This window comes from Phascolarctos cinereus, unplaced genomic scaffold, assembly GCF_003287225.1.
Source record: "Phascolarctos cinereus isolate Bilbo 61053 unplaced genomic scaffold, phaCin_HiC Scaffold_2;HRSCAF=192, whole genome shotgun sequence".
NCBI lineage: Eukaryota > Metazoa > Chordata > Mammalia > Diprotodontia > Phascolarctidae > Phascolarctos > Phascolarctos cinereus.
In genome coordinates, this window is record NW_027555625.1 from 324,715,846 (window position 1) to 324,735,632 (window position 19,787).

General features: G+C 41.6%; 1 protein-coding gene across 1 annotated transcript in view; it reads right to left on the reverse strand.

The window, feature by feature from the left end:
* SGK2 (serum/glucocorticoid regulated kinase 2) overlaps nt 1-11,833 on the reverse strand; it is a 51,753-nt gene extending 39,920 nt beyond the window's left edge. The window contains exons 1-3 of the mRNA XM_020998635.2: nt 10,583-11,833; nt 9,543-9,603; nt 2,722-2,771 (exon numbers count right to left, since the gene is read on the reverse strand). Coding sequence (XP_020854294.1) covers nt 2,722-2,771; nt 9,543-9,572 — 80 coding nt within the window. The 5' untranslated portion in view covers nt 9,573-9,603; nt 10,583-11,833. The remainder of the gene's footprint in view (nt 1-2,721; nt 2,772-9,542; nt 9,604-10,582) is intronic.
* Between the last annotated feature and the right edge of the window lie 7,954 nt (nt 11,834-19,787).

Sequence of the window (19,787 nt, forward strand, 5' to 3'; positions counted from 1 at the left end):
AGCTGTGAGACCCTGGGCAAGTCATTTAACCCCAATTGCCTAGCAAAAAACCAAACAAACAAACGAACAGATTTGGGAGAGCAGTTCAGGTGTGAAAGAATTCACTAGACATTCTCTGTAGCCAATGGGAGCTTTTATTTTACATGAAAAAGCAATATGGGCCCTGTTAGTGAGAGGCTAATGAAAAAGGCCCTGATATTTGGGAGGACCAGGCTTATATGAATAGAAAACAATACAGTCTGTAGCTGTTCAGGATGATAATATAATTTTAGGGTTTTTTATAGGAGTTGAAGATTAGGGACAGGATAAGGAAGAATTTTATGACACAAGAGGTGAGAGATGGTTGTTTACAAGATAAGGATGACTTTTATGACACAGAATAAGGCAGATGGTTGACAGGATAAGAAAGATAGGAGGACACAGGATAAGGAAGAAAAAAAAACAATTCTTTTGATCTTACAAGAAAAGGAGAAGTTTTACAGTATTTCAAGATAAGGGGAAAAGGACTTTAGGAAAACTACAGAATGAGCCCCAACCCCTTCAGAAAGGTCTTCACAAAGTTCTGGAAAATATTCTTTTTAACCCTTAGGGTACTGTATGCTATATCCACATCAACCACAAAAATGAAAAGAAAAAGAAAAAAACAGGGAAGAACAATATAGTTCTTTGTCAGGGCTGAGGACAGCTCTTCACTACACATTATTAATTCACCTTCCTAAAATAAAGCATCTCATTCATTCCACAAATACCTGATTCAGTACCCACTGTTTGAAAGAAGAGGGAGACAGAAGAGACTCAATTCCTGTGCTCATCCATAAAGTTGGGACTGGACTACATATGATCTTTAAGGTTCAACTGTCCTATGATACTCAGTTGTTTTCAGCTTAGCGAGCTTAGAAAAGTCATGTACAAAAATAACTGCAATGCAGGTCAGGATGTGGCCAGTGTCTAAAGACTGAAAGGTACAGAGAACAGTGTGAACACAGATGAGAAGCGAAAGTTTACTTTCCTCCAAGGCATTAGGAAAGGTTTCCTGAAGGAGACTTCATGCCAACTGGCCCTTGAGAGATAGGATTTCAACAGGTGGAGATGGGAAGAAAACTTGCCAGGAAGAGAGAAATGCGTGGGTAAACATGCAAAGGCAGGAAAGCACAGGGTATGTTTGGGGAATAGCCAATTATCTACTTTAGCTGGAGCACTAAGGTTAGGGAAGGATAAGGTTGTAAAAGTACGTGGCAAATGCTGGATCCTGCAGCAACCTGAATATCAGGGTAAGAAGTTTGGTCTTTGTTCCCTAAGCCAGTGATTTCCACAACAGGGGAATACCAATACCCCAGGGGACTTTCGATCAACCAATCAGAGGGTGGTAAAATGGGTCACATCCTATAGCCAGTCCTGGCCTTGTCTCTAACCAGCTATACCATCACCTTCACCCATTATCGACCAACTCTCCCCTACTCTGCTCTCTTTCATGTTGGCCTTCCATTTCTGGCACTGACCCCTCAGGCCAGTTAAAACCTAATTCTGCAAACCAAGCAGCTGGTAGTACAGGCAAAACTCCTTGCCCCATCTACTGTTCTCCCATTTCCTCCATTTCCCATCTCATCCTAAGGGCCAGGCTCTGCTTCAAAGAAGTGATGAGTGAGAAACAGCCCTACCTCTCAAGCTTTTCCATTTTTTTTTTTGTGGTATAAAGTGAGCCATGGAGGATAAGCCAGTATGGTTGGGTGGTTACCTTCCCCTTCCTTCCAAACCACCCCTTTTCTAAACTTCCCTATTATTCACCACCCACCAACCTTCCAGTTTCCTAGGTTTGCAACCTCAGCACCACACTCCGCTCCTCACCCTCCTTTCCCCCATCTATACAATCAGTAGCCAAATCTTATTTCTTCTTCTACGTGATCTCTCCCCTTCTCTTTACACACATGGCTTATCAGCCTAGCTCAGGTCCTCATCACCTCTTGCCCAGATTGTTACAATAGCCTGACTGACATCTCCCTGCCTCAGGTCTCTCCTGTCCCCTCTCAAAGCCATCGGTTCACTGAGATTCTCCCAGAGTGCAGATCTAACCATGTCATTCCCTTATTCCATAAACTCCAGTGACTTCCAATTAACTTGTTTAGTCAGTTAATTGTAGTTGACTCTTCATGACCCCATTTGGGGTTTTCATGGCAAAGATGCTGGAACGATTTGCCATTTCCTTCTCCAGCTCATTTTACAGATGAGGAAACTGAAGCAATCAGGGTTAAGTGACTTGCCCAGAGTCACACAGCTAGTAGTTTCTGAGGGCCAGATTTGAATTCAGGTCCTCCTGACTGCAGGGCGCTGCTTTCCTATTAACTCTTAAGTCATATTTGATTAAGGATCAAATATTACTTCATCTTCATCTCATACTTTTGTTAATCTATTTTATATAGTTACATAATGAACATCATTATTACAGTAGTAGTACATGTAAATAAATACATAGCAGACATGTATACTCAACATCTTTCATTTACACGGAAGTCTGAAGACCACTGCACAAGACAATGGGGAGCCAAGTGAAGGACTTTGAGCAGGGGAAGTATGTGTTTTAGGGAGACTGAAATCTGATAGTTGTTAGTGTGCAAAATGGATTGTAAGCAGGAGGTTAGAAGAAGGGAATCACAAAATCCATTAAGTAACAGACATATTTTCTCCCATCCAGAGGCCTCAGTTTCTTCATCTTTAAGAACTTACTTTGGATTTGCTGAAGGTCCCAAGTTAATATTTCCATTGGGTGTTGAGGTCTAAAAAAAAATTTAAACAAAAGTAAAAGTTATTTAAAATCACTTTTATTCCTTTAGTATTTTCTTTCTCAAAAGCCACAAACAAGTCTATAAAGATTTATTTATTCTCCCATTTGTGAAGTAGAAAAGGATCAAGTATTGTCCTTATTCAAAGATGAAGCAAAAATTATTTTTTTCTCCTGTTACTTAAAGAACAGTTGTGGGATAAGTAGTTCTGAAACCCCAGGATTCCAGAATCCGGCTTTTTGCCCATTCACTGGGCCCACAGTTTTCAATTGGAAAGAATTAGAAATTCTGAATAGGCTGTGCCCAAGAGGGAATGAAAAATAACAGAAGTGGCAAATCCAGGAGGATTCAGGGATCGTTCTGCCTAGCAGCACTACCACTAATTTCATATATGAAGCAAGAATGTAAAATTAGTTCCCTCCCCCCATCTAGTAGTCTGATCGTCTTGGGGAGAGTCAATGTATACTCTGTTTATTTTTCTATGTTCCCAGCCCAACTTTGTACAGTGAGGCAGGCCTCTCCTTACAGCTCTGCCGCCAAGAGGTAGAGAGGTAATAGGCAAGACTTCCAATACACCTAATTACATAATTTCCCAAGACCACTATGAACAAGAGACATAGAAAAAGCCCAGCCTTCACGAAGTTTATATCAGTAAGGGACAGTTTCTTCCCTTCTCTCATCTTATGAATATCTGACGCTAGGGGTTGTCAGAAAACCAAAGATGAACAAGATGCAGGTCCTGTCCTCAAGTCAGCTGTCAAGTGAGTAGATTGGAATCGATAGCCTCTAAGGTTTTATCATCCTAGGATGTCCTATCATTTAGTTTGAAAGGAGGTCAGATACTAGAGGAGAGAAGTTCCTAAACGCAGATCCCCAGCTTCAGTTTCTTAGAAACTGGCCAGTAACGCATTTAGTAGCGGATGAATAAATGAATGACTAAAACATTTATTAAGCACTTACTATGTGCTGGGGAGATAAACAGAAAGGTTGGACAGACCCTGTCCTCAAGGAGCCCACATTCTAATGGAGGAAGACAGCACTCCTGGAAGGTTTCAGCTCCAAGTCAGAGGGAAGCCTCATGGTTCTTAGGGTAAACTGAAAAAACAGTTGGCAGCATAGCTTCCTTAAGAAGAGTTTTTAAATGTCATTCCCACTCAAATGTCATTACCACTGATAAAAACCTAACAGTGTCTGATGATGTAGCATTGAGGGTCTCCTTCTACTTTTAGCCTCTGCTTCCTTACCAAGGGTTCTTAACCTGGAATCTCTGAACTTTTTTTCTTTTTAAAGTATCTATCTATCTATCTATCTGTATCTATATCTATATCTACGTAGAATTGGTTTATTTTATAATCTCATGTATTTTATGCATTTTAAACCATGATTCTGAGGAATCCATAGGTTTCATCAGATTATCAGAGGGGAAATAAAAGGCTAAGAACCCTTGCTCTAGACTTTCTATACATAGAGCATATCTAATTCAATGTGTTTTCTATTTTCTTCCCAGATTCCTTGGGCCCTGGATATACAGACCTAAGGGTAACAAATGTGACTCTGTGCTTATACACGGAACCTCTCATGTTTGGAGAACAGGCTCTTCTTGTGACAAGAAGGAAGTGGAGGAATGAGGGGAGGTCACCCATTCCTGAAAGCTGGAACTAGAACCAAGGTGGCGCAGTGGATAGAGTGCTAAGCATGGAGTCAGAAAGACCTGAGTTCAAATCTGGCCTCAGATACTTACTGGCTGTGTGACCCAGAGCAAGTCACTTAACTTTGTTTCTCTCAGTTTCCTCATCTGTAAAATGATCTGGAGAAGGAAATGGCAAACCACTGCAGTATCTTTGCCAAGAAAACCCCAAGTGGGGTCAGGAAGAATTGGACACTACTGAAAACTACCAAACAACAACAAATCCTGACTCCAAATTCAGTATTCTTCCCATGTATCCACCCCCCTATTCAATAAACTCCAGTTTATTACCTATTACCTCCAGAATCAAATACAATATTCTCTGTTTATCTTTTAAAGCCCTTCAGAGCTCATCTTTTGCTACCTTTCTACCTTACTCTCCTCCATGTACTCTCTGATCCAGGGACAGATTGTTTGTCATACAAGATACTCTGTGTCCTGACTTGCATTTTTATTGGCTGTCCCCCATCCCTGGAATGCTCTCCCTCCTTCTCTATACCTCCTGGCTTCCTAGATTTACTTCAAGACCCACCTAAAATCCCACCTTTTTTTTTTTTTTTTGCTTTTAGGCAATTGGGGGTCACACAGCTAGTAAGTGTCAAGTGTTTGGTCTGAGGCTGGATTTGAACTCAGGTCCTCCTGACTTCAGGGCCGGTGCTGTATCCACTGCGCCATCTAGCTGCCCCAAAATCCCACCTTCTGCAAGAACACTGTCTCATAACCCCTTAATGCTAATGCTTCCCTTAGAGATTATCTCCATCTTGTATCTATCATGTCTGTACATAATAATAGCTAGCATTTTATAGCACTTTAATGTTTACACTTAGAGGCAGCTAGATGACTTAGAGCAGAAGTTCCCAAATTTATTTAGCCTTTTCAAAAAAAAAATTACTTCAGTGCACCCTTGGAAATCTATTTTCCTTAACCCTTTAACGGGTTTTTTTTTAATACATCATTTCAAAAAAATACAAATTTTTTTGAAATGATGCATCTTAAACTTAATAATATGTGGGGTTTTTCCTGCATTGAAATTTTGATGACACACTATTGCTTCATGTAACTATTTAATATCATATTGTAAACAAGTCATTACATGTACATATTCAGGCAGATACATGCTGGACTTCCTGACAATGCTCTGCACACTGGCCTACCAACACTTAAGACCTTAAGTTAAGACCTGTCCGTGACCACTGATTGGTTATAACTTGCATTTTATGTGTTTTGGAAAATAATGTAATCACTATGACTTTAACTCTGTTACACAACAGATAAAACATGTATGAATGGTTTTTAAAATCTTATCTTCTTTCCTTATGGTTCCACTGCCCCCTTATTTCTATTCAATGCCCTCCAGTTGCACCCGAGGCTACTACTGCCCCCCATCCCACCCCCCAGCATTCCAGCACCTCTCAGGGGCAGTATCACCTACTTTGGAAACCTCTGGAGCCTTAGTGAATAGAGTGCTAAGCATGAAGTCAGGAAGACCTGAATTCAATCCAGCCTCAGATACTTACTAGCTATGTGACCCTGAGCAAGTCACTTAACCTCTGTTTGCCTTAATCTACTGGAGAAAGAAATGGCAAACCACTCCAGTATCCTTGCCAAGAAAACCCCATGGACAGTATGGTCCATATGGAAATGAAGAGTCAGACACAACTCAACAACAAAAGGCTTACAAAGCACTTTACATGTATCTCATTTTATCTTCATAATAATTCTGGGAGGTAGGTGCTATTATTATCCCTATTTTACAGACAAAGAAATTAAAGCAGACAGAGGTCAAGTGTCTGTCTTGCCCTGCCACACAGCTGATGTATATGTCTGTGTATAAGTATATATGTATATGTATGATACATGCATGTATATGTATATATATGTATGTATGTATGTGTGTATACATAGATAAAGATATAGATATAGCATAGTTGTTTGCATTGCTGTCTCTCCCATTAGATTGTAAGCTCTTTGAGGAAAGGGGCTATTTTTGCCCTTCTTTGTATCCCTAGGGCTTAGCATAGTGCCTGGTTCATAGCAGGTGCTTAATAAAAGCTTCTTGACTTGGCTCACTTCGTATAATAATATTTCATATAATAATAGTTAATATTTACATAATACCTTATGGTTTGGAAGGCACTTTACACATATTACCTCATTTTATCCTCACAACAACCCTGGAAGGTATGTGCTATTGATGAGGATAGGAGCTAAATACCAAAAAGGAAAGATCCTAGACTTTCCCATATGGCCAAATCTCTGGTGTTTGCCTGAGGCTATAATCCCATCAACTAGCCTTTTTTTTTTTTTAGTCTATTGAGGTTAAGTGACTTGCCCAGGGTCACACAGCTAGTAAGTGTCAAGTGTTTGGTCTGAGGCCAGATTTGAAATCAGGTCCTCCTGACTTCAGGGCTGGTGTTCTACCCACTGCGCCACCTAACTGCCCCGAACTGGCCTTTCTTTGTGGCTATACCCAATCTCCCAATTCTGTTACCCTTAACCTAGCCTAGCCCTCTCTATGGCCCTGGCCATTTCCCACACTTAAACCTAGCTAGGCTCCATTGTCCAGGTCCCAGGAGTCCTGTTCACCCCAGTTTACTGACCATTCCTATTCAGATATTCATTAGACTCCTCCTCCAGTTACCCCAAACTACTTGGCCACTCCTAGATCCCTCCCACAGTCTTTCTGTATATAATGTCCATCTTGTCTCAAGACATTAAGGTGCTCAGATTCTTATAATCTAGCTACTGCTCAGATTTTTATGATCTGGCCAATAGCTCATAGATGCTCAGATTCCTTAAGAGTCTGGCTAATATGAAGGATCTTTAATAAACCTTGTCTTTGGCTGAAAGAAGACTTGGGTCAAATTCTTTCAGGTAGGATCTATGTGTTGTGATTTGGGGGTCCAGCACCCCTAAACCTCTAGACCTCATCAATGTATAAGACTCACTCAGTGACATCTCTACTCAATGCATTAGCCCTGGCAGACTAGCCAAAGGAAGGTTAAAAATAAAGTGATACACGAACCATTTCCTGTCTAGAAAAAGAAGGAGGTTTAGCAAAAGGAAAGAGTCTTATAAAAAATACAGATGTGCTCAGAGAACGTAAATAAAAGGCTTAGGCCCTTTGAGTCTTCAGGAGTCTGGTGGAAAGGAGAATCCTTTTTCTTGCTGTCTTCTAACAGAAAGACAGAGACACCTTCCTATACAACCTGAGCCAATCCCAGAGAGCTTGAAATCTTTTAAGGGCCATAGACTGGAAAGTCTGGAAGAAATCTCAGAAGTCAGGGAATCCAACTTTTAATTTGAGAAGGAATCCCATCTTCAATATCGCTACCCTATTATCCACAATGCAAACCTAATTTTCAGTTATAAAACACAACTTACATTTAACCCAAACCAATTTTTCATGCAAAATAAGACTAGAAGTTGCAAAGCAGGTGTTGGCCAGCATTGACAGAGGGAATCTACTCACCCGGGCATTTCCTCTACCAATGTAACCTCAGATCCAGTTTCTAATAGAAAATGAGCAATGCCAGACATCTTAACCATATGAATGTCATCCCCAGTCCCCTCTAACCTATCTTTCCAAACTTTTCTCTCACCTCTACTCTACAGTAACCCTCTACTGCTACCATACAGTTCATACCTTTACCTGGGATAAAATCCCAGTCCCATCACAGGCTCATAGATTTAGAGATGGAAGGGACATTAGAGCTCATTTGTTCCTGCCTCTACTTTGCAGATGAAACTAAGGCCAATAAAAGTGAAGTGACCTGCCTAAGGTCACAGAAGTAGTAAGTGACAGAGCCAGGATTTGAACCCAGGTCCCCAGACTCTACATGCACTGCCCCTTTCACTGTACCCTTCCCAGTGTGACCTCTCTCCTGGGTGAGAGTAGGCAAGAAGGACATCGTAGTGCTGGGCTTAAGCAAATTAAATTCCCAACACTCCAGCCCACTTCCTTCCTTCTCCAGAAATCTCCCCTGGCATCATTTTGTTTTATTTTATTTTATTTTTAGGCAATGGGGTTAAGTGACCTGCCCAGGGTCACACAGCTAGCAAGTGTCAAGTGTTTAGGCTGAGGCTGGATTTGAACTCAGGTCCTCCTGCCTTCAGGGCCGGTGCTCTATCCACTGTGCTACCTACTTGCCCCCTCTGGGATGGGCTCCTGGTGTATCTCCCCCTACCCTTTTCTGCCTCCTTTTGTATGTTGCCTCCCCCTTTAGACTGTAAGCTCTTTGAGGGCTACAGTTGTCTTTCTTTTTATTAATTGCATCCCCACAGCTCAGCACAGTGCCTGGCACATAGTAAATGCTTAGTAAATGATTATTGGATTTGTTGGATTGCTCCAAAGCAAAACTAGTTTTAACTCACCCGGAGGCTAGGAATTGCAGAAGAATCCATTGTAAAACGGCATATCTCTCAGCACTACAGACAGGGTGGAAGGCCCCCTACTCAAGTACTTCAACTTGTACTCCTTCTCTCCACACCAAAAGCATCACCCAGTCTCAGAAATAACACTCTCCCCCTTTCCCTTTTTCTGAACACCTGCCCCAGCCACAAGCCTCTCCACCCTTCAGTATAGCCAGGAGGCCACAGACCCATAGAACTTGAGAGCAGGAGAGGATCCTAGATATTATGAAACCCAATCCAGAAGAGGAAACTGAGGCCCAGAGAGAGGAAAAAGCCTGCCAGAGGTCATCCTGTGTTAGTGACAGGGCCTGGACTAAAATCTGAGTTTCCTGACTCTTCGTACAGCTGTGCTAAAAGCAGCTCAGAGCATAGGGTCCCACTCTTGAGCCTTCCACCCTCGTTTTTAATAGGGGTAGATACAGAAGGCCTTCTTCCCAAAGGTCACTCATTATAAGCAGAGAATGAAACTCAGCACCTCAAAAAATACATTTTTTTTATGTAAGAAATTTTTTTTTACTTCTGAGAACAGATGCATTGATTTTGGAAGGATATAAAAATATGTCCATGTAGCTTCCTTCCCTGCAACCCCAAAGGGCCTAAATCTTGAATGTCAGGGCCTTAAAATGTGAAAGTATTGTATAGCAGCAATACCAACTTCAGCTTACCTGGAGGCTAGGACTTGGAGAAGAATCCATTGTAAAACAGCAAATCTGTCAGCACTGCAGACTAGAGAAAAGGGAAAAAAAGAGGCAGGGATTAAAAACTTCCTCCCTGCCTTTCCCTTCCCCCTCTCTTTTCCCATTCTTTCCCCCCTCCCCCTCCTCTGAACACTTAAATAATCAAAGGAGAGTTCCCAGGTATTGTAAACCTCCACACTTCAATGTTCGGACTGGCAAAGCCCAGCCTCCTGCATCCCTAAGGGCCACTCGAATCCATCTCCAGCCCAGTGGCTGATCCCTTTTGCCCTCTCTGGGGCCTGGAGCCAGTAATGTCTGATAGGGCTCAATGCCCCATCCATTAAGCCTCTTAATTTCCCAGTTCTTTTCCTTCAGACTAAAGCTATTCCCTTTCATCTCCCCATCAGAGCCTTGCTGGGTCTCCTACAACTTAGTCCTCATAGGCACAGAAAGGGGAAGTGGGGGGAGGTGTGGAGAAATTCACAGGAATATGAACCTTATGACAAGGAGTAGGTCAACCACGACCACCAAGAGCAGGGGTGTGGAGGAAGGGAAGGCCAGGACTCCTGCTCAGGTCCTTTTATTTATCCAACCTTTCTCCACCCCAAAATCATCACCCAGTCTCAGAACTGACACCCTCCTCCTTTCCCTTGTTCTGAACACCTGCCCCAGGCCAGGGAACTTTCAGTCACAACCCCTTCTACATTTTAATAGAGGCAGCTGGTCATAGGCCCACAGAACTTGAGAGCAGGAAGGGACCCTGGATGTTATCAAACTCAATCCTCCAGAAGAGGAAACTGAGGCCCAGAGAGAGAGAGGGAAAAGCCTGCCAGAGGTCATACTGTATTAGTGACAAGGCCTGGACTTAGAATCTGAGTTTCCTGACTCTTAGTACAGGTGTGCTAAAAAGCAGTTCAGAGCATGGGGTCCCACCCTTGAGCCCCCACCCTCATTTTTAACAAAGGTAAATATGGAAGGTGTTCTTTTCAATAGCCAAGCATAATAAACAGAGGGTGAGACTGTAGTACCTCAAAATCTTCGGAATCTTCTGCCTGCCCTTCTCCAGCCCCCTTGGTCTGTGAGTTCTGCAGAGGCACCCAATCGTAGTTAGCTGACAATCAGGAGACCTATTATATACTCATCTACGTTTTCCCCGATAACTTAGTATCAAAGATCAATGGAAAATGATGAGCCTAAGTCAGCTTTCAGCCAGTCTCAGAGGAAGGATTGGTCCCCAAGTGATGACAGAAGCCAGCAATCAGTGCTGGGAACCTGTGACCCCAGGCAGCAACGGAGAAGTTTCTCTTCAGTGTAACCAACAGCCAGCAGAGGCCCAGGGAGTGACCAGCTGGGCACACAGCTCACCTTTGCCTCCTTTCCCCAGCTGTTACAACACACCCTTCTCCAGCCCACTTGCCCCACCGCGGCCGACTTGACATTGGAAGTTCAGTAATGACACGGTTGGGGGAGGTGAGGTGAGGCAAGGCGGGGAGGGAGGAAGTCTTTCTGCCTACTCAGTGAGAGTGCAAGCACCCTGATTCTCATTTTGACATGGGGTTTGGCCTTAAGAGAAGCCCTGAAGACCCGGATTATTCCTAGACTCGCAGCTGTCAGTGGCACAGGTGATAGCTGTGAGAAATCCAAGCCCTGAAGGACAAACAGAGTCACAGTCTCCCAGAGCTGGAAAGGGACCTTGGAGGTCACCTAGTCCAACCCCCTTCACTGGAGTAACTTTTCCACAGGCACGCAAGCAGTAAACGATAGAGTTGGGATTGGAAAGTGGATCCTCTGGTACCAAATCCAGCACTTTTTTCACCATATTATATCACATAATTTCAGAGCTGAAAGAGATCTTTGAACACAGAATGTCAGAGCTTTTGCTGCGGTAGCTGTTCAGTGGTTTTCAGTCATGTTTGCTCCATTTGGGGTTTTCTTGGCAAAGATACTGGAATAGTCTTCCCTTTCCTTCTCCAATTCATTTTACAGATGAGGAAACTGAGGCAAACAGGGTTATATGACTTGCCCAGGCTCATACAGCTAGTAGGTGTCTGAGGCCAGATTTGAACTCAGGAAGACGAGTTTTCCTGACTCTAGGCCTGGCGTTCTATCCACTGCACCCACCTAGAAGAGACCTTATGGTATAGAATGTTGGAAGGATCCATAGAACACAGAATGTTAAGAGTTAGAAAGGTCCTTAAAATATAAGAAACAGAATGCTGAAGATGGAGGGGATGTTCAGCACTCACCTAGTCAAATCTTCTCATTTTACAGGTGAAGAAACTGAGGCCTGGAAAAAAGATATGACATATCCAGTGTTATACAATTTAGCAGTAGGCTTTTTCCACAATACCATACTGTATTTCCCACAGTCCTGGTCAGTCCTTAATAGCTAAACACACCAAACACACACACACACACACACACACACACACACGCAACTTTGTAGTAATTTGAGAAAAGGAAGACCAGAGAAAGAGCAAATGCACCCTGTCAATAAAAGTAAGGGAATTAAAATCTGTCCAGAGATTTTCAGCCCTGCTCTTTTCTTCCTCCCCTTCCCTCTTCTCAGGCTTAGTGCCAAGGCTGTGGGAAACTTTGCTTTCATTAAAAGTTTTATTTATGCCCTCTCTTCCAGTCCTCTCCACAGTTCTATTGTCAGCACTAGTCAGAGAGCATTGGTGTGTTGTATTTGCCTACTCAGAGAAAGTCAAATACAGAAGTAAGAAAGGAATGTGGCAGATTCATAATCTCAAATTCCAGATCCTAAGTTATTGACTGTAAGCAGGACTGAGCACCCTTCGCCTTGGACTCAAGCCATTTCAGGGGTGGGACCATAGTTCAGGCAGTATCAGGGATCAAACCAAGAGCCTGGGCCCAAGGACAGTCAATAAAAAGTATTTCTGTTTGGTGTTAAACACCATAAGTGGGATTGGCCAGCGGGAAGGCAAGATCTGAAACTGTCAGATTTAGGCAACACTCTACCTGTACTAGAGAAGGAGTTATAAATGTCTCCCCTCCTTCCTCCATTTGCTCTGCCCTCCTCCCGTAGGTAGTCAGAGGAACTTCCAAGGTCATATGGTTTTACTGGAACCAGCAGGTGGGAAATACTCAAAAGCCAAGAGATGGAACTGACCTGTCAACTTTCCCTGGGACCAATTGGATACTGACCTCACTTAGGAGCTCCAGACCCACCCCTTCCTGAGCTGATCCCAGGGCATTTTCCCAGGCTGGGCGAAACTCCCTACTTAAGGCACTTCACTTTGTAGGCTGCTTGAAATTCACAGAATTTTCAGAGATATATCTTAGGGGTCATGGTCATTAGGGCTAAGCATAAACTCCTTTATTTCTAAAGTTCAGATTTCAACCAGAGATGGAAACACTGCTAAGCACAAAACCAAACCAAAACAAAAAACCCTATGAATTTCCCTGCTCCAAAGGCTTCCTTCCAAAGTTTTTTGTCTACTGGAGGAAACTATGCCTCTTCATAATACAATGTAAACTCTTTGAGGACCAAGATAGTTTCATTCTTGTCTTGCCTCCCCAGTGCCTAACACATTGCTTTGCACAGAGTAGGTGCTTAAATATTTGTTGAACTAAAAAAAAAAACCCAAATATTTATAAGATGCTTAATCTGTGCTTGGCAGTATGCTAACAACTCATCCCCTTCAAAAAAAAAACTTCGATAAGACAGAGTTCTGGCTTTAATGAAATTTACGATTTGCAAAGGGAGAACATGCCAGCACAGATAGCTATAATATAAAATACATGATAAGTGCATTGGAGGGGAACAAAGTGCCATATGAGGTCTGAGGGAGACAATGGTTAATGTAGTACCTACCTCCTGGGTTTGTCACAAGGCTTAAATGAAATAATTATACATGTAACAAATATAACAAGTAAGAGAAGTATACATGTAACAAACTTTGAAGTGCTCTATAAATATTATTTATTATTACTATTGTTGGTGGCAGGGAATCAGGGAAGGCTTCCTAAAAGACATGGCATTTGGGCTGGCCTTTAAAGGGCAGCTAAGAATTCAAAAGGTGAAGAGAGGAGCAACCTCATTCCAGGGATGGTAGAAGTGGGAGAGCACACCAGGATGTGTTTGGGGAGGGGAGAGGCTGCATACAGAAAGTTGTCCAGTGTAGCTGGAGCAGACAACGTGTGATGGAATATGCTATGAGATAAGGCTGGAAAGGTGGGCCAGTGTCTAATTGTAGAGAACTGTGCCTGTCAGACAAATAAATGAATCTGAACTTTACCCTGAAGATTTCTGAGCACCTGATCAAATCTATTTGTAAAAAAAAAAAGAAAAAAAAGATCATTCTGGAAATGTTCATGAGAAGAGTTGGATTAGGAGAGAAAGTGCTGGCAGGAATTGTATAGGCAGGTAATAAGGGTTTTTAGTAAGGTAAGAGCGCGTTGTTTAAAAATAAAGGAGGAAACGGGAGGAGGAGGAGGGGTAGAATCTGTATACTCTCTTCTTCCCTCAGTTTGGCTGACTTACCTCCTTGCTCTCCTCTGACTCATCTAACCACTCCTTTTCATTCTCCTTGGCCAATTTATGATAGTCTTTCTGCCCTTCGACATAGATGCCCTTCAAGGTTCCACCCTTGGAAGGAAGTTGAAAAGGAAAGAAGCATTTATTAAATACTTACTGTATGCTAGGAACTGTGCAAAGTGCTCAGGATACAGATACAGCCAATTGTTTTCATTTGTAGCACTTATGTTCTATAAAGTTGCCACAAACACTGAATTAACAATATCTCCTAGGGGAGATACAGCGTTTGGTTTCTGAGAGCCTTTGATCACTACATTTTCATCAACTAATCAATACATAACCTTGTTTTATGTGTTCTGTTTAAATTAAAGTTACCTTATTTAACATATATTTCTTACACATAATTATATGGGAATTTCCTCTTCCTTTTTCTGAATGTACAATATTGTCGATTTATTAACTGACGGCAAACAACACTATAACTCATGCATTATCTAAAGTACATTCTTTCTCCATAAGACATCACAGCCGTCTGTGCTTTGGCAATACTAGAGAACACTTCAGCACTATGCCTGGGGGATATTCTAAACAGCTAAATCACCAAGAAAAAAGCGCAAAAATGCAAAAAAAAAATTGCACTAAATAGACAGTAAAAAGGACATGTGTTTACTGAGATGAGAGCTGAAACAAGAAGACAGAGCATTGCCTTGTTTGACCTCACCTGGCAGCTTTCGCATAGGATGACTCAAACTTTTCACCACTCTGCACATGTCCAAGAATGACCAGAAAAGTGCCTCAAGTATTGATTTTGAGGTTACAAATAAATTTTAGTGACTAGAGGAATTCACAAATATGGAATCCATGAATAATGAGGATTGATTGTATAAGCAAAAAGAACAAAAATCCCTGGCCCTAAGGAGCTTTTATTCTAAGAGGGGAAGACAATACACAAAAAGGAGCTGATAAGTTGGACCATGATTGGACCATGGCCATGATTCTGAAGTCAATCAAGTTAGCAACAGGGAAGGGCAATGAAGGCAGGCTGGCCTGAGCTCTTGCAGACAGGTACTCCACGTCAAGCAGTGGTAATAAGATGTTCCAGGGCAAGGAGGCCCCAGGCACTGAGGAAAGTACAAGCATGAGATAACGGTGCAGATAGAATTATGAAATCCAGAAAGTCAGAAACAGGACCTGAAGGTATTCTTCCCTATACTCTCTCCCTTGATTTCCTCACAAGCTTCCATAAGTTCAATCATAACCTTTATGCAGGTGACATTAAAATCTATGTATACGGCCCTCATATTTCCTCTGAACTCCTGTTCATCATTTCTGACTATGTGCTAGACCTTTCCACTTGGATATCCCATTGGTACCCCAAATTCAACACATCCAAAATGAAACTCATTATCTCTATGCCCCTCCCCCCCACCAGGCCCTTTTCTCCTTCTATCTTCCCTATCTCTGTTGAGGGCAGCACAGCTTCATAACATCAGCATCATCCCTGACTCTTCCTTTTCCTTCAACCTCTACATCCCATCATTGCCAAATCTTATAAATTGTACCTCCACAATGGCTCTTATGTCTATCCCATTTTCTCCACTCACATGACTACCATCACGGTTCGGGTCTTCATCACCTTTCACGTGGATGATTATAATAGTCATTATAATGAGATTATAATGAGAACATTAATCTCTCTGCCACTAATCCCTCCCAAATCTCTTACCAAAATCATCTTCCTAAGGCACAGATTTAGCTATGTCATTCCTCTGCTCAAAAAGCTTTTGGTGGATCTAGACATATCTTATTATCTGTAGAATGAAATATTCCTTAGCCAGTTTCCAAGGTCTTTTACAGTCTGACTCTAATCTACCTCTTCATTCTTATATCATAATATTCCCCTTCACACATTCCATTTCCTAGATAAACTGTGCTACTAGTTGTTCCCTGAACTTGATGTGTTATCGTCTTTTGCCTCCATGTATTTGCATAAATCATCTCTCCAGCAATTTGGAACTATGCCCAAAGGACTGTAAAACTGTGTATGCTCTTTGACCCAGCAATATCACTGCTAGGTCTGTACCTCAAAGAGATTTTTTTTTAAAGTGAAGGGGGCAATATGTACAAAAATATACATAGCAGCTCTTTTTGTGGTGGCAAAGAATTGGAAATTGAGAGGATGCCCATCAATTGGGGAATGGCTGAGCAAGTTGTGGTATATGAATGTAATGGAATACTATTGTGCTGTAAGAAATGATGAACAGGCTGACTTCAGAAAAACCTGGAAAGACTTATATGGGCTGATGCTGAGTGAAGTGAGCAGAATCAAGAGGACTTTGTACACAATAACAGACACATTATGCAATAACTAAGATTGTTAAACTGAACCTTTCTCAGCATTATGAGGATCTAAGACATTTCCAGAGGCCTCGGGACGGATAATGCTGTTCACATTCAAAGAAAGAACTATGGAAGTCGAATCACTATCACTTATTTTTACCTTCTGTTGAGTTTTGTTTCCTCTTTCTGATGGTTCCTGGTATTGGTTTCAATTTTCACTTACAACTTCACTAATGTGAAAATATGTTTAATGGGTATGTAAATGTAAAGCCTATATCAGATTGTGCGCTGTCTTGGGGAGGGTGGGGGGAGGAGGAAAAGGGAGAAAAAATTTCAACTCAAAAGCATATGGAAAAAATAAAAAATTTAAAAAAAAGTGAAGGGGGCAGAGGAAAGACCTATATGCACAAAAATATTTATAGCAGCTCTTTTTGTGGTGGCAAAGAATTGGAAATTGAGGGGATGTCCATCAATTAGGGGATGGCTGAGTAAGTTGTGGTATATGATTGTAATAGAATGTTATTGTGCTATAAGAAATGATGAGCAGGCTGGTTTCAGAAAAACATGGAAAGACTTATACGAACTGACGCAAAGTGAAGTGAGTAGAACCAGGAGAACATCGTACACGGTAACAGCAATACTGTATGATGATCAACTATTAATGGCTTAGCTGTTCTTAGCAATACAATGAAACAAGACAATTCCAAAGGGCTCGTGATGAAAAATGCTATTCGTCTCCAGAGAAAAGAATTGATGGAGTCTGAATGCAGATCGAAGCATGCTATTTTTCACTTTCTGTTTTTTTGTGGATTTTTTCCTTTGAGTCTGTGTCTTCTTTCATAATATGCTTAATATGGTAATATATTTTGTGTAATTGAATGTGTATAAACCATAATATATCAATTAGTGTCTCAGGCAAGGGGGAGGTAAGGTAAGGAGAGAGATAATTTGGAGCTCAAAAGTTTTTTAAATGAATGTTAAGAATTGTCTTTACATGTCTTTATAAATAAAATAGTGTTTAAAAAATAAACCATCTATCCTGCCTAAAATGGACTGCCTCTTCATCACAACATAGCCTTTCAGAATCCTTTTTTTTTTTTTGGTGAGGCAATCAGAGGTAAGTGAGTTGCCTAAGATCACATAGCTAGTAAGCATCAAGTGTCTGAGGTCCGATTTGAACTCAGATCCTCCTGACTCCAAAACCAGAGCTTTACCTGCTGCACCCAGAATCCATACTTTCTTTCAAGGCTCAGCTTAGGTGCCATCTCCCCTGTGAAGTTTCCCCTGATTCTTCCAGCTATTGGTGCTCTCTTCTTCCTCAATGGATCATCAATTTAGATCTGGGAGGGATCTAGAGGCCATCAGGTCCAATACTTTCATTTACAGATGAGGAAACTGAGGCACATTGAAGTTCAGTGATTTGCCCAGAGTCACACAGCTAATAAGTGGCTGAGATGAAATACGAACCCAGTTCTTCCTGTCTCCAAGGAGAGTGCCATGTCCGTGACACCATGCTAGCTAGGACTTTCTCTGATCTGTCCTTTACCTTGTTCACTCCCTATACTGTAAAATACTCACCAGATGTTCATGTTGCATCCCCTTAGAAGAATATAAACTCCTTGAGGGTAGGAACTAGTTTTTGCCTTTCAATTCCCAGAACCTTCTCCACAGCAGGCATTTAATATTTGTTACTGTTAGGACTTGGTAACTGATTGGTATGAGAGGAGAGGAGAGAGGAGAGTTCAGACAAATCCATGGTTTCAAATATGGGGGACCAGTTGAGCTGTGTTGCCACAGTGCAGTCAGAAGGAGGAGCCGGCTCAGGGAGGAACATAATGAGATCAGTTTTAGATATGTTAAGTATGAGCTTGCTGATGGACATCCAGGTGATGATGTCCTGTAGATAGGTAGAGAAGATCTGAGTCTCCATCTCAGAAGAGACAGCGCCAGAAATACCTGGGCATCATCTGTGTAGAGATGGCAGTTGAAACCACCATAGAAATAAATGATATTGCCGAGGAAGAATGCAGAGAGAGAAGAAAGTCAAGGGCAGACCCTTGGGAAACAATCACATTAAGGGACAAGGAAAAGGATTATGAGCTAGTGAATGGGTTAGAAAAAGATCAGCTAACTAAGAATTGAATATTACCAAATTATAATGACCAAGCTTGGTCATATATACCAATATATATAGTGTGTATATACATATATAGGTATGCACATACATACGTATATACACACCTATATATGCAATATATATATCATATACTATATATACACATATAATTGTATATACTCCTATACAGATATGTGTGTATACATATACATATACACATACACACACATATGCATATGCATCTCTCTCTCTTTGCAGAAGTGGGAGACTATGGATGTGGAACACTACAGATACAAGTCTTTTCCCATATTTGGATAGTTTTGCTGTGGAGGGTTTTTCCCCATTTTTATTCCTTGTTATATGGGATGGCACTCTGGGAAAGGGAAAAGTGAGGCATACATTAGGGAAATTGGTGTTGCAAAAAAAAAAAAAAGATGTCAATAAAAATATACTTTAAAAAAGAAAAAAATGTTGGCAAGATAGGAAAATACCAGAAGGAAATACCACTGTGTGGTGTCTCTGAATTTAAGGGAGGAGAGATTATCTGAAAGAAAGTGGGAAAAGGTGGAAGGTGGGGGCAATTAGTAGTGTCAAAAGCTGCAGAGTTTAAGGAGGAAGAGGGCTGGAAATGTCAGGTACTTGGGAAGGTGCGAGGCTGAAAAAGGTCAAAGGAGAAGCAGCCATGACCTGGAGGTAGCAAAGGTATGCAGATGTTGTCTGTACCATAGGCTCCAGATGGCGGCCATTGTGATTTGGTGATTAGGAGCTGACCAGCGACCTCTGAGAGCACTTTCAGTACAGCGGTAAAGATAGAAGCCAGATTGTAAAGGAATGAGGAAAAAGAAGGTAGTGAAAAGTAGAAACATTGGGAATTTAGGTTTTTGCAAACTCCTCTCTAGATCTTCCTGATGATACTCAATACCTGCTCTTGGCTTCCCTACTTACACAACTTCAACAGAGTTTAGCAGGGAAGAGGAAAAGAAAGCTGGGACAACAAGTGAACAAAATGAAGAATCAGGGAAAGGGTTTTTTAGGATTAAGGAAACCTGAATGTCAAGTGTCCAGGTAGGAGATTAACTTTGATAAGAATTGGCTATATCTCTTTTTTTCAGACAAAAAGAGTAGGTAATGACACTGAGAAGTTATGAGAAATAGAGAACAGCTCATGTTAGTTGACCTCAGTTTTCTTTAGTGAAATGGGAAGCTCGGTCATTTGGGTACACAGAGAGAAGAAAAGGTTTGGAACAGTTGTTATTTGTAGAAACCTTTTCTATCC